The 15,249-nt window shown below is 44.1% G+C and overlaps 1 protein-coding gene across 1 annotated transcript in view; it reads left to right on the top strand.

Annotated features, from left to right (window-relative positions):
- The window catches only part of DAPK1 (death associated protein kinase 1), a 130,944-nt gene that overhangs the window by 61,610 nt on the left and 54,085 nt on the right, over positions 1–15,249 (top strand). The window contains exon 3 of the mRNA XM_066604093.1: positions 12,161–12,382. Within this exon, the coding sequence (XP_066460190.1) occupies positions 12,161–12,382 (222 nt within the window). The remainder of the gene's footprint in view (positions 1–12,160; positions 12,383–15,249) is intronic.

Here is a 15,249-nt window from a genome sequence, read left to right as displayed (position 1 = left end):
ATCTTTTCACTACTGCAAGTTAAAATACCAGTTAGGCAACTATCATTACCCCTAATAACCCATAAAGATAAGGAAGCTGCTGCTTCTAGCGATAGTGTTCCGTATTTGGAACAGACGGTGAAAATGACACTTTCTAAAGATCACTTATTTTGAATTCTATCTATATAGTGTGTATACTGTGTATATAGTAGTTTTTAATGTTTTTGACTTTCCCTGAACTTTAGTCTTTAAAGGGTTAAACACTAGAATGTCTGCTTTCTAATAACCATATAGTTTCTCGCTGACATAGACTTCTGGCACACTTCCTGTGTGTGCGAGTTACGCCTGAGAGGTGCAACTCCCATCACAACCCTATCTGTGTGCTGTCCAAAGTATGCTAAGATTGCACATTGCAAATAAGGAAGATGGAACAATACCTCTGCAGTGCCACCTATTGGATGGCAGCATTCCTGCAAATCCATGTCCGAGGCCAATTCCCAATCATTGTTCTAAAGGGTAAGGCATTGATTTGCAGTAACGCTGTCATCCAATAGGTGGCGCTGCAGAAGCATTGTTCTATCTTCCTTATTTGCATATATTTACCAGGGGAGCCTGCATCCTGCAGCCACATTTGTTGTCTCTCATGGCGGCTTCCAGCAGGATAATGCTCAGCTGCGCACACAATGGTGTCACAGGAGCCTCCACAACATTGTCAAACATCTATGGCTGCCTGGTCACCAGATTTATTGCCAATAGAACATATATGGGACTATCCAGGATGCCAACTGCAATTTCACAGAGTTTAATTAGATTTTGGCAACTTTTATGTGTTTCATTTTTTTTCTCTTTAGTTTGTGCGTATAGCTTATAGGTTTGGAGGGGATCAGCTGACCTCGCTGCTCAACCAACTTTGTTCATTGGCTTCCCTTTCAGTATTCCTGGCTTCTGCAGTGTGGTTGCAGTCATAGCAGTAACAATGTACATATAATTCCAGCATTTAAAGGGGTTCTGACATGAATAATTTTTTTATGCTTTAGCAGCCATTGTTCCCTGGTGTGCCTAATGGACCCAGGGAACCCATGGTTTAATGGCTGCTAAAGCATAAAAAGATAATACTTACCTTGTCTTCTGTTGTTGTTGACATCGGGGGGGTCATCTCCCGGCAGGCGCTGTTCCTCCTCTTCTGTCTGCACGAGCCGCGCCGCTTCGGGATCGCGCGCATGCGCAGTGGAGAGGTGCCCTCTGACAGGAGTCAGGACAGGCTGCGTCTCCACTGCGCATGCGCAGCACTCCGGAGTTCAGCAGGATGGACGGGCCGCCCACAGCAAGCCCTGCTTGTGATGTGCTTGCTGTGAGCGGTCCGTCCGTTCACCTCGGAAGTGCCTGACAGACGGACCAGAGCAGGAAGCGGTCTTTTTGACCGCTCCTGCTCTGCTTTAAAGGCACAGAAGAAGATGCCGGCTGGAGGGGACATGCCTGGCGATCAGGCCAGGTGAGTACAATTTTTTTTTTTTGATGTCAGAACCCCTTTAAGTTCTAATAACTTGTACTAGTCTAGATTTTTCTCTTTATTCCTGGTGAGGTTCATATTGTTGCCTAATCCAGTATTACAGCCCTTTTACACAAGCTGAAAATCTCATTTTCTTGTTGAGAATCGTGCAGTCCTCGGGCATTTATCATTTAGTGTTTAACATTTCTATGTGAAACACTGCAGATCAGTGTTTACAGGGCACAATAAGTACCTGAGCCAGCGGGGGCTGGTTTTTATGCTGGCTCAAAGTGAATGACCAGCGAGACCTTCACTATTCTCGCTCATCGTTCAGTCGTTTGCTCGCATTTAAACTGAGATCTTCTGAACGATGATCAATCTGCCTCAATGGGGCATTAGTTTTTTAGCCTCTGGTTTTAGTTTGTTCATCCCTTGTTTGTATCTGCCTAGCCTTGGTTAATTATTGTGCTTCATTGTTGGGGTCCTAGTGGCTTCTTGTTCTCAGGGACAGTGTTTCGGACAGGGCTGTCAGTAGGTTGTTTGGTTCATTGAGTCGCTTAGCAGTGAGAGATTAAGGAAGGATTTAGGTTTCACGCGGGTGACAGCAATATCGCTGCGATAAAATCACAGTGCTAGCACAGCTGTGTTCTGTGCGATGTAACGATTTTTGTGGCGCTCTTTTGCTGGGATATTCAAGGGGGGGCTTGAAATATAAGCCCTACACCGAAAATAAGCCTTGGCTGCATTAAAAAAAACATTACCGAACAGGCGCTGTCTGCTCCACAGCAGTTCCACCACACTTGCTTGTAGTCTGCAGCCAGCGCTTCCTTGTCGGGTGGGAGGAGTTCAAAAATCCGGCCTCAAGGAAGTGCCGTCTCTTTGGCTGAGCCACGGTGTTTGAGAACCAATCGCTATAGCGCTCGATGAGCCAATCACAGCCATTGTATTCAATGGGAGGAGAAGTATGGTACAGCGGACAGGACCGGCCTGTTAAGGTAATGTATTGGGGTTTTTTTTGGTTTAATGTAGCTAGAGCTTTTTTTTTTTTTGTTGGGACCAACAGTAGGACTTCCTACTGTAAAAGTTGCAGTGCACGAAAACTGTGACTTCGTAGGATGCAACACAAAGGAAGGCTTCATAGGGAAACTTGAGCTACAAAACAGCAAATCGCGGCAATATTTAGCATGCGGCAATTTTTTTCTCTCGCAATGTAGCAGCCTACAAAACATTGCTAATGTGAAGGAACCCATTGGAAAGCATGGGGTTCACAAACATGTGATTTGTCGCGCTGTTGCATTGCAAGAAAATCGTATAATTTTGTCACCTGTGTGAAAGCGTCCTTAAGGAGAGCTAGTATTAGGGCCAGGAATTCTCTGGTTATGTCTGTACCGTACCATGTGCTCCAGTCTCCGGTCACTTCCCTAATCATCCCATGCATGGACTATTTTCTCACAAGAACCAGTGTCTGTAATAGCGGGATAGAAGACTTGTTTATTTTTTTTTACTAAAACCTAATATGCAGACAAATGACTATAATAAAAAGCAGTACCTGGAACCTTGTTTTCTCCATTTGCAGTATGGATGGTGTCGTTTTTTTCTTTCTCTGGATCAGCATGGATGTTATAGATGAAAGCTTGAACACACTAGACTTTATGATAACCTCCCAACTACAGAATGCTGTAGACCTATGTAATCTGCTGTTATCACAGTTTTAGGTCTATAGAGTATTTATTACAGTCTGTAAAATATAGATTTTCTAAAGTAGATTTAAAAGCAAAGAGAAGGAACCCCAAGCTAAATTGGTGATTGATAGCCGGACTTTCCTGAATATCCCAGTGAAGGGAATACAGCCGGGATGACACCTCCCCGTATGATAAGTGTGGAATGTGAAGGAGTACGCCAATAAAATACTCAAGATAACAAAGTGCAAATACTGTGCAAAGTCATTTCTTCAGAGCAATCAACCTTTCACCTGAAAAGGGCTTATTTTATAAAAATTCTTTCTTGTAATTCGGCTTAAGGGCTTCAGTTCGTATGAGTGTTCACCCCTGATCATTGCCCTATTTATTTTTTTTTATTTTATTTTTTTATTTTTTTGCCCAGCAATTGAAATCCAAATAATAAAATACTTCATTTTTCACAACTTGTATTGTGCGCATAAAAATTGCTTGTCAGCAGCACATCCCCTCTTGTAAATAGCTCTTGCGCTACAGTCAGTGGTGGGGGGTGTATGGGTGCTCATTAAAAACCAATTGTGTATCCTGAAGGACAAGTTAAGAATATAAGCGCCCAAGGAAAGGGCCATATTAGGCAGTGGCTACATAAGACTATAGAAGGAGGCGGTATCATTTATACAGTACTTACAAGATGAGCTGTACTCTGAGAAACCATTTACTCGGTGGTCTATAGTTCTTATTCTACTGATGCATATGGTTATTGCTTCCACGGTTGCAGGAAGCCTCTAAAGACTCTTCATCCTCCTTACACCTTAGGAGAGATCTTGGCTTCTAAATGGAACACATTTCAAAAGTAGGTTACAATTTTATGAAAAAGTTTAATACCTAATAGAAGACCATTCAATAAATGTGCTCCATCTCTTCCAGTAAGGATTTTTTTTTGCAGCAGCAGCAAAAAAACACCCAGAAAACCTCATTAAGGGTGGCTGTACATCCGCTCTGGAATCACCGGAGGTTCCGTTACAGATCTGCCACAAAATACTGGAAGAAAAGTGCTGCATGTAGCACCTTTTTCTTCCGGTAAAATGCTGGGCAGCTAAGTAGTAACCAAACAAATCCCATTATAGTCAATGGAGTAGGTTTGGCGCTGTTCGGTTCCGTCATAAGATAGACCCATTAGGCCAGGGGATTCCCAGTTCGTGCCCTGTTCGGAATCTCCATCCAGTGTGAAAGTGCCTTAAAATGTGGTATTTTTGGGGGGGAACGCTGTGTGAAACCAACCTAATCTAAATCCAAACTGAATGAAAAGGGTCAGTTCGTAAAAAGATGATGAGCGTCTTTGATAGTTTCTATAGCACTGAAGGCATAGATGACATGAAAGTCTTTTCACTTGAGTTTCTTAGTTGGCCTTCATCTCCTAAACCACATTCGCCATTTGGAGCACAATCATAATACTGTATTTAAGGTGGAATTCTTCTGGGGACTCGGGTTTAGTTTCAGTATCAAGTTACTTATGATGGCGATTTAAAATGGTGAGAAAAACAAACACTAATTTTGTACGCTTTCATTCTAAGAAGTGTAAAGTGGCATCAAATACATAATCAAGCTCTGTTAAAGAAAAGGATGAAACCTGGCATGGAAAGCCCCAGATTCTGAAAGCTATGGCCATCTGGGCAGCATTCAACAAGTATTTCAAAACTTTTGTTAACTTCCCAAAAAATGCTGTTCATGAAATTAATAAATCTGGTGTATCCATACTAATGGGGAAGAGGAACATCATTTATGTGCAGTTATTTCCCAATCAGATAGTATTATAGAAGTTGTGGAAAACGCCAACCACTTCATAGCTAATACTTGATTTGTGTAAGTTACTGCGAGTTGTCATGCCATTCTACTTCTGCATTTGTCACTTGACATTAGATGTAGCTCATAGCCCCATCAGGTTATTATGATGAATCTTTTCTGTAGCGTGGAAGTGACTGAGCATTTACCCTGTGCTTCCCTGACTTCTCCAATATGTGGTTGTTGGCGTGTCCTATAACACTCTGCAGGTCACTGGGTACACATCCTGTTTTCTGGTAACTACAGAGAATGCAAGCCACTAGTTCAATGAACCAGGATATACAGTAAATGTAGTTCACGTTGAGAAGAATTGCGTCCACTTGTAATAAGCAGTCTATAGAGAGGATTTACAATCTCTTCTCATCTGAGGGCCACATTGTCAGGTTGAACCAGTCCCAAAGGCTACAATAAAGTGGGGTATTGCCACCTGAGGCCTCATGTCCATGGGGAAAATCGGGCCCACTACGGATTCTCCATGTAGAATCTGCAGTGGGTCCGTCCTGCCCCGCGGACATGAGCGCTGAAAATAGGAATTTAAAAGAATTTACTCATCCGGAGCGGGCCGGGAGGCTCTTCTCTTCCTCACGGCCGGATCTTCTTTTTCGGCTGGCAGATGAACTCGTCACGCCGGCGGCACGTCGCCGACGTGCCGCGCGCATGCGCCAAGCACATCCGCCGAGCCGAAGCAAGAAAGATCCGGCCGTGAGGAAGAGAAGACCTTCCCGGTCCGCTCCGGATGAGTAAATTCTTTTAAATTCCTATTTTAGGTCTCCCGCGGATCCGGACGGCTTCCATAGGCTTCAATAGAAGCCCGCGGGAGCCGTCCCCGCGGGAGACCCGCACGAAAATGGAGCATGGTCCAGATTTTTTCATACTCCATTTTTTTTAAAATCCCTTTTATTGACCATCCGTGGGTATTTATCTACCCGCGGGTGGTCAATGCATCCCTATGGGGTGCGGATCCGCGCGCGGGAGAAGAGTTAAAATCCGCTGCGGATTTTAATTCTTCTTTTGCCCGTGGACATGAGGCCTGAGACATTTATGGCATATTGAAGTTGGCCATAAGTGTCTAACTGCTGGTTACCCTTTTAGGGCTATACAGAAAATGAGGGTCGTCGTCTTCCCCATTCGTGCTCCAGAAAGGAAGAGACCATCTTTTCCCACTGTAGTTTGTGAGATGCTGAAACGGCAGAATGTTTCACTACAAGGATACTCATAAGGCCCATTTACACGGAGTGATGATAGCTTTTTAACGATTTTTTTAGCAATCGTTTTAGCGATAATTGTGTCTAAATGCACACCCATCGTGCACTCTATTTGTGCACTACTAGCTGATTGTTAAATTCAGTCCAACCTAAAAATTGTCCTTCAGCCTTATCAGCAGTTCTCCACGGGGAGTGCTGATAGCATTGTTTCCTGCTGGAGAACAAAGGAGCTGAATGCAGATAAGAGCCCTCAGGCTATTAACTGCATTCAGTGAAGGCTTCATTTGCACACCTAATTGCTCTTAAGTAGTATCTCAAATATCAACGTTAGTAAATCTGTACACTCCCAGATTTCTGAACTATTGCTGGACTCCACTGTTATTTCTTCGGCATACCAGCCCGAGGGTCCAGTCGGAGTGTTGGCATCACCGTGACAAAACTAGGCCTCCGGCCATACATGCTACAGTAAGTTCTTTGGGGCCATTACAGTTAGGTCTAGAGTTGGCACATTCACCTGTACAGCCTGCTTATACCGGCAGATACATCGTTTGCTCCTTCAAACGAGAAATCGTTCAGTCGTTTGCTGTACAAGTGAATGAGAACGACTGACCGAACACTATTTAAAGCAAATAATTTGCGAACGAACCAATGATTATTTTTATGCCTGCGTTAAATTAACGAAAAGTTATGATTTATCGTTTGTTCGATCATTGACTGCATTCACATAGAACAAATATCGTTCATTCCGTGTAAAAGGGCCTTTTTTAGAGTTGCTCTTTATAGGACAAATTCTGTACAAAGAGATCAATGTATGCAGCGGAATGCAGGACTAGATACAGGTATGTAGTCCCATTCAGCAATGCTTTTATCTCAGTGAACTGTTAATAAGTCCGTTTACTTCGTCTAATAGCCCCCAACTGTGAATCTGCCCTGTAAATGACTTGACACAAGACAACGCCCAGGGACTTTATTTCTGCAAGGAAATATTTGATGAAACCTATTGTCATTAAATAACGCTGCTTTCTCTCCCATACAGCGTACATTGTTGTCACGGTTGTGGGCTAGTAGGAAGCAAGACTGCTACTAGCGGCAGGCTTGTGGCGAGGTGCAGGGAGTGGGCAGTCCGCCAGCTTCAGGGAAAAGATCTGTTTCAGGGTAATAATTCACAAGTAATTCAATAGGTATTAGATGATCACCCAGCAAATCACGGTTATTGCTGAAGTATTTGTTCCAGCACAAGGCTATCATCTACATTCATTGTGTGACTTGATCCTCCTCTGTGTAACAAATTGGCTTAAGTAGGCTAGAAGCTTACACATGTACTGTATCATTAGTGTTGTCTGTCTGCGCTATACCGCAAGCATCTCTCCTGCCGGAGAAACTATTACTCATCTGAATGGGTGGTTTGATTGATGTACACAATTGCATTTCTTACACTGTCTGAAATACGCAACCTACTCTGAGCAGAAAGAAATATGAAGGCTTTGGAAAATATTTGCCAAAAGTGCATTAAAGGCCATGGACACCACCTTTTTTTAGAATTTTTATTTATTTTTAATAAATCATTGTATATTTGGAAATTAAACACTTCTTATTGGTTTTCATTAAAAAAAATTTCAGCAGCCTCCATGCTTACATACTGTAAGCTGGAGGACCAAGATTCATCATTTAATGCGATTTGTCCCCTCCTCCCTCTGCAATAAACTGCTACTTTTGACCTCTCCTCTGTCAGCCTTCCCTGCAGGCACAGACAGCTGACAGTGTGATGTTTTCTACATTGCAGGCACTGAATAACTTCTCCCCCCTCCTTCTAAATGGCTGTAACATGCTGTGTTATACTCTCCACCTCCCCCTGCAATAAACTGCTAGTTCGACATCTCCAGCCTCCCTGTTTTTTCATCAATATAACATGGTAGGAAGGGTTGGACATTTGTCTTAGGTTGGCTTCACACAAGTGTAATCTGCTGCATGCCACCAATCGCCATACACGATCTTGGCATGTATGTGTGCATAACACATGCCAAGATAGAATATACTGTAATCTTTCGCACAGTAGGTATGAGCTGCAACATGGGAGCCTATGGCAGATTGGTACAGCATATTGCGCACGCAAAACCTGCACGAATAATACACTGTCAGCACATGTTTGTGTGAAGGAGCCCTTAGGGTGTTGCTATTTGCACAGCTTCATAACATTTGTATAGAGCACAAGCAATTGTTTGTGTTGAACAAAATGGAGTTCTGGTTTATCTCAAATTGTATTTGTTCAAAAGTCCTGCCTTTTCCAGGCAAATACTATTGATGACCTATAGTATAGGTCATCGATAGTGGATCAACTGGGGTCTACCACTGGAACCCGGCCATCAGATGTTTGGGTGCCTGCTGTTAGCTCTAACTCCTCTAATGTTCGGTGCTTGTAATTACGGGCTCAATTCGCATTGATTTTAATGAGAACCCACCCTGCAATTACCAGCACTGGCCACTACTAAGGGGTCGGAGCAACAGCGTTCACTCTATACCCTGTGTGATGTGGCACTGAAAGCAGGCACCTGAACAGCTGATTGGTGGACCTCAGCTGATCAACTATTGATGACTTATCCTGAGGACAGTTCATCAATAGTATTTGCCTGAAATACTCTTTTAATGGCTTGCAAGGGTCGTGTGTTGGCTAAGAACATCCGTTTAACTGTTTTGGGGGAATGATTGGGTGTCTCCTATGGAACTTATAAAATTAGAATGCATTGCACTGAGGCTTGGATAAATGATCTCATCAAGGTGACCTTGTAGTAATTTTCATCCTGTATCGCTTGATTAACAATCTGATGCTTTACAATTGCTTCGGGATTGACCTTTGCTATTATCTGCTTTAGGCGCATGTTCTCTTATATAGATGGGACATATTTACATATTTATATTCCTGATTACTTTAGCATCATATTTTCTGGGGAAGTAGAAGAGGTAGATCATTATTTGCCTACATCTATATATAAGTATATACACTGAACGAATCGCTGCATTAGGAACAGCTGGTATGTGACATCTTGTGATCAGTAACGTACCACCACATGATGGCCCATGTCATGATCCATGCAGCAGAAGGCAACCTTTGACAGTCATGACGATCCCCGTGTCATCGCCAACAACACCTTGTGTAGGCCCATGAAAGATGTCGGTGGACCTTTTGACACATGACAGAAAGTCATTTGGAGTAATAAGTTCAATTTTCTGCTGAACCCAGTGGATTGCCTGGTCCACAGCTGGCATGAAACCGTATCCCATGGACACACCATTGGGATTCAACAGGCCGATGCTGGTGGTGTCATGGTCCAGGGGAACCTTTTCCTGGCAGGGTTTAGGACCGTTGATCATCATACTACAATCCTTGAATTGTGAACATTACAATGACCTGTTAGCTGACCATCTGCCTCCATATCTTCAGGAACTCGTCTCCGACCACAGCGCTATTATTCGACAGGACAACGCTCCCCGTCATTGAGCTCAGATCACTAGGGAGTGGTTGGAGTAACATGACAATGAATACTTCAAACTGCTGTGGCCCCCAAACTCGCCAGACTGTAACTCCATTGAACATGTTTGGGATATGCTGAAAATGCTTGTGAGATTTGCTCCCACTTATTGGTAAAATGTGCACCAACTGATGGAGCTTCTGTAGCAGGCATAAGTTGAGTAGAGTATGGAGGATGTTCACACTATGGAATTTGTTCCACAATGTCTAAAAGCTATGTTATCCAAAAAGGTGGGCCAACTCATTACTGCGTAGGGGGTACGGTTGCTCTTTCACCCAGGATCCTTATGGGGCCCATAAGGCCTATCTTTTCCATATGGTAAGCCCAGTACTATGAATAAAGTATTATAGTTGGGGGCCCTTTTACAGATTTTGCATTGGGGCCCAGGAGCTTCAAGTTACGCCTCTGGTTAAGTGTATAGATGTTATGTATAGAGGTGTAGCCATGTAATATATAGATTTTTTTTTTTTTTAATTGTTACTGATATTTTGAGGGAGTTGCAAGATGATGTATTTGGCTGCATGAATCTTGGTGGATAAGCTGCTGCATAGTAAAGTTGTGACTGATGTACAGGAGTGCAGTTGCAAGAGAAAAAAAGTGAACCCTTTGAAAATACCTGGATTTCTGCATTGATTACTAAGGATATGTTCACACTAGAGATGAGCGAACGTACTCGTTTCGAGTACTTACGCACCCGAGTACCGCCATTTTCGAGTACATCAGTACTCGGGTGAAAAGATTCGGGGGGCGCCGTGGCGGCACGGGGGGTAGCAGTGGGGAGTGGGGGGGAGAGGAAGAGAGAGAGGGCTTCCCCCTGTTCCCCGCTGCTACCCCCCGCACCGCCACGCCTCTCCCCGCCCCCCGGCGCCCCCCGAATCTTTGCACCCGAGTACTGAAGTACTCGAAAATGGCGGTACTCGGGTGCGTAAGTACTCGAAACGAGTACGTTCGCTCATCTCTAGTTCACACCTGTTTCAGGTGTTCAGTTTTCCTGCCTCATTATGGGAGCAGAAAAGGTGAATTCATTGGTGTCCGTTTGCTTCAGTTCTGTTTTGTTTGTTTTTCTACTGGATGAAATAACACAGCGGACTGCCTAGTTGTTCCTGTGGAAGAAAAAATGGGAAGTCAAGCAAACAAAGCCTTCGAGTCATTTTGTAACCCATTGAAATCAATGAGCAAAAGAAGTGATGGGTTTATTTCAGTTTTAAGCCCCCTGCACGCGGCCGGACTTGTACTGCAGAATCTGGAGTGGGCGTCCACTTCCGGATTCCGCACCAAATACCTGCCACAGCATGCTATGGAAAAGCGGCTTTTCCTGCCCACAAGTGGAAATCAATTGCGTTTTTCCGATTGCATGGTCATTTTTCCGCAGCATGCTTTATTTCTAAGCGGATTCCGTGTGGATGGCTTCAGATTGATGTCAGTGGAAGCAGTCTGACCCGCAGCTCTTGCGCAGTCGTCATTGCGGAAAGGTGGCAGGATCCATGTCATCGTCTAGCAATGGCACAGCATTATCTGTACTGCCCATGTGCGCCGGCGAGCTGGCCGGCACATCCACAGTACAGATATAAGAATCTGGAGAAATCCGCAGGGGTCACCGGCCAGGCACAGGGTCGGATTCTGCTTTGGGATCCCGCATGTGGATTCTGACTCAGTCGTGTGAAAGCGGCCTTACTTCAGGTTCTCTCTCCAAAAACGGAGTGGAGAGACAGAAACCCTAAACGGAGCCCTAACACAGGTGTGAATTCATCCTTTAAACCCCTTTTACACCGAATGAGAATCAAAGTACTCTCATTTGCCCGAGCGAACAAGCTAGTGATGTCACCAGCTGGTTGGCGTACGATTAGACTGTACGATTCTTGTTAAGAATCATGCAGTTCTCATTCACTAATCTTTCAGCATTTCAAATCCCAGCGTACGAGCCGGCGCAGATTTTTATGCCGGCAGAAACTGAACGATTAACAAGAGGAGCGCGATTCTCATTCATCAAGTCATTGGCCCACGTTTAAACTGAACGATAGCATTCCTGATACATGAAACAGTTATCTTTTCTCCTTTAGGAGACACCAAGAAGGTGAGCGAGGAGACTTATAAGGCCATTCATGCTCCCCTGGGTAATATGCAAATAAGGGAGATGAAAAAGTACCTCTGCAGCGCCACCTATTGGAAGGCAGCATTCCTGAAGGTCAATGGACTAGGAAATCAGTGTAAATGCAGCTTTACTCAGGCAAACAAATCTAACTAAACACAGTTGTCCTGTTCATGTCTTGTGTTGGGTACACAGTCACAATTATAGACAGTCAGATCATGTTTTATTAGTCCAGAAATCCAGGTTCCTGCAAAGGGTTCACTTACTTTTCTTGCAACCATAAGTATGTGCTGCCTGGAGCATCTTATTAACCACTTTCTTAATGTTGCGTCTTCTTTCTTTCTTTCTTTCAGCGGGCAGTTTGCGGTGGTAAAGAAATGTCAGGAAAAAAGCACCGGTGTGCAGTATGCTGCAAAGTTCATCAAGAAGAGGCGAACCAAATCCAGCCGCCGCGGCGTGACCCGGGAGGATATAGAAAGGGAGGTTAGCATACTGAAGGAAATCCGACATCCTAATGTGATCACGCTGCATGAGGTGTTCGAGAACAAAACAGATGTCATTCTCATTCTGGAGCTGTAAGTGCCACAAAGCCACCCCCCAAATGCTTGTTTGTGTTTCAGAGGATGATGTAATGTGCTTCCTGTGCGACCGCAAGAACAACACGGCACCGGCTGAAGCCTGGGACTTCAAGGGCCCTTCATTATTCCAGCTGGAGGGTTTTGTTTAGCAAAATCAGTTTGTAGCAAGTTTAGTCTTATCTGAAGTGTCCAATACGGAACAGAAAGTGCCGGCACAACTAGGCAAAACACCGGGGGCTCTTCGTGAAGCCGTTTATAAATGGCCAAAGTTGATTAAACATTGGTCATATATTTGTTGACATGCGTAAAATTTGACATCTGTAAAGACTGATGTGAAAGGGTTACACCTAATCCTGCTAGGTAGATAATTGGATCTGTGGGTTTCTCGCACAGCGCCGGAACCCCCATGGATCACAACCCCGTCATGGAGCAACGGTTGAATTTATTTCTTGCAAATGATGGAAATAGCAAAGTGCTGCAAAAACTTTTTTTATGTTTTTAGATGATCAAACAAAAAAATTACTTAAAATCATGTGTGTACAACACGAAAAGTACATACCTTGTTATCTGTATAGCGCCAACTTATTCTACAGCGCTTTCAAATAAGCACCCTTCATGTCACCAAGTATAGCTGTTGCAGTAGCTGAATATTAGATGTGGTTTACCCACTAATAGTTTTTTTGCCTGTGTTTTAAAGTTGTTGCTGGACTTTTATTACTGATGACTACTTAGGATATGGCATCAATAATGTGTCTGCAGTACCAAACCGGGCCACTGCAGTACAGACAGCACTAGCTTCCAGCGCTGTCTATACTGACATTAAGCCCAGCGATCAGCTGATTGGCTGGGATTCCTAGAGGAGAACCTCTGCCAATCAACTATTGAAGACCTATCCTGAGGGTTGGTTATCAATAGTTAAGTCCTGGACAAACAAATATAACAGAACTCTTTCTGAATGCCTGATGCACACTGTATTAGTATGCATCCGTAGTCTACATGCTCTTCTGATTCGTTAGTGCTGCTCACATATGCAGTTTAAGCAGCATGTATTGTCTTATCTAATGATGCATACTAATGTATGGTTTACATCGGGTAATCAGAGAAGCTATGTAGCCATGTTTGTCCAGGACCGGAGGGTGACTTGAAGCATTTCCATCCTTCTGTATGACTTTCTCTCTCCATTCCCCCTGGGTATACAGATTCTTCACAGTGGGGTCCTAGTGCTGTCGTCCTAGTGCTGTCGTCCTAGTGCTGTCGTCCTAGTGCTGTCGTCCTAGTGCTGTCGTCCTAGTGCTGTCGTCCTAGTGCTGTCGTCCTAGTGCTGTCGTCCTAGTGCTGTCGTCCTAGTGCTGTCGTCCTAGTGCTGTCGTCCTAGTGCTGTCGTCCTAGTGCTGTCGTCCTAGTGCTGTCGTCCTAGTGCTGTCGTCCTAGTGCTGTCGTCCTAGTGCTGTGCTCCATGCCTTTGCTACACAATTCCCTGCTGTTAGTACAGTAGGCATATAGCAATGGAAATCACAAGAGCCAGCTATGTAGAGAGACTGAACAAGCAAGAACTTGGAAGATTTGAGCACCAAAATATTCAGAATTTTGACTGGATCTCTGCATGAAAATGGGTTATTCGTCATTCTGTGACTCTGGTTCAGTTTCCCGGAAAACTAACGCAATGAGTGTTTTCTCCTCATTTTATTACCGAAGGTTAAATCCGATAATTGTTACTGGGCACTAAACGTACTAAACTTACAACATCAAAACTCATAATTCTTTGCTGCGTTCCATTAGAATCAATAAATAACAAGCCATTTCCGCTAAAATGTACCAGGGGTATGAGATGGTATATCGGGACGTGCTGTGCAGATTTCCAATACTTATGGTGTGACAGAAGCATTATACCGTTGGCTTATATGCATATGTAATTCAGCAGTGTCAGCATTAGTAAGGGGCTCGGGGCAGAGTACACAGAAAAAAGCCTAAGGGCTCATGTCCACGGGGAAAAGAAGAATAAAAACCGGAGCGTTTTTCCCGCACGCGGATCCGCGCCCCATGGAATGCATTGACCACCCGCGGGTAGATAAATACCTGCGGATGGTAATTAAAAAATTTCTGGAGCATGAAAAAGAATGGACATGCTCCATTTTAGTGCGGATCACGCGTGCGGAAACTCATAGAGCACATAGCTACATTGATCTCCCGCATGAAAAATAAAAGACAATTACACTGCATCCGTAGCCCAAATCCGCAGCGAATCTGATTTTCCCAGTGGACATGAGGCCTAAGGCCGCCTTCACACGACCGGGTCGGATTCCGCTTGCGGGATCCGGCAGCGGAATCCGACCCTGTGCCCGGCCGGTGACTCCACGTACCCGTCCAGATTCTTTATTCTGTACTGCAGATGTGTCGGCCAGCACACATGCGCAGTACAGATTATTCCACGCCGTCGCTAGGTGGTGATGGGGATCCTACATCCATTCTGCAATGATGATTGCGAAAGGGCCGCAGGTCGGACTGCTTCCATTGACTTCAATGGAAGCCATCCTCATAGAAAGAGCATTCTGCGATTTATTGTTTGTTTGTTTGTTTCCCTACAACCCATTTTAATTGGATGTAAAAGTTTTTAAGTAAATGCCTAATAATTGGTCAGAAGAGTTAGGACTATTACCTAATAGACCCAGCTCTCCAGTTCGTGTTTCATGCTGCTGCAGCAGGAGACGTGTATGCGGATTTCTTTTTATTCTCTTTAAACATTTCATGAGAGCAAGAGAGAAAAATTTTTTTAATTACTCTTGTTACACCAGCCATTCGCTGACAAGTCCTTCTACCGTGTTTCCCCGAAAATAAGACAGTGTCTTATATTAATTTTCGTTCAA

This window comes from Eleutherodactylus coqui, chromosome 5, assembly GCF_035609145.1.
Source record: "Eleutherodactylus coqui strain aEleCoq1 chromosome 5, aEleCoq1.hap1, whole genome shotgun sequence".
NCBI classification, from domain to species: domain Eukaryota; kingdom Metazoa; phylum Chordata; class Amphibia; order Anura; family Eleutherodactylidae; genus Eleutherodactylus; species Eleutherodactylus coqui.
The sequence above is the reverse complement of the archived record's forward strand: the minus strand, read 5'-3'. Positions and strand labels throughout refer to the sequence as shown.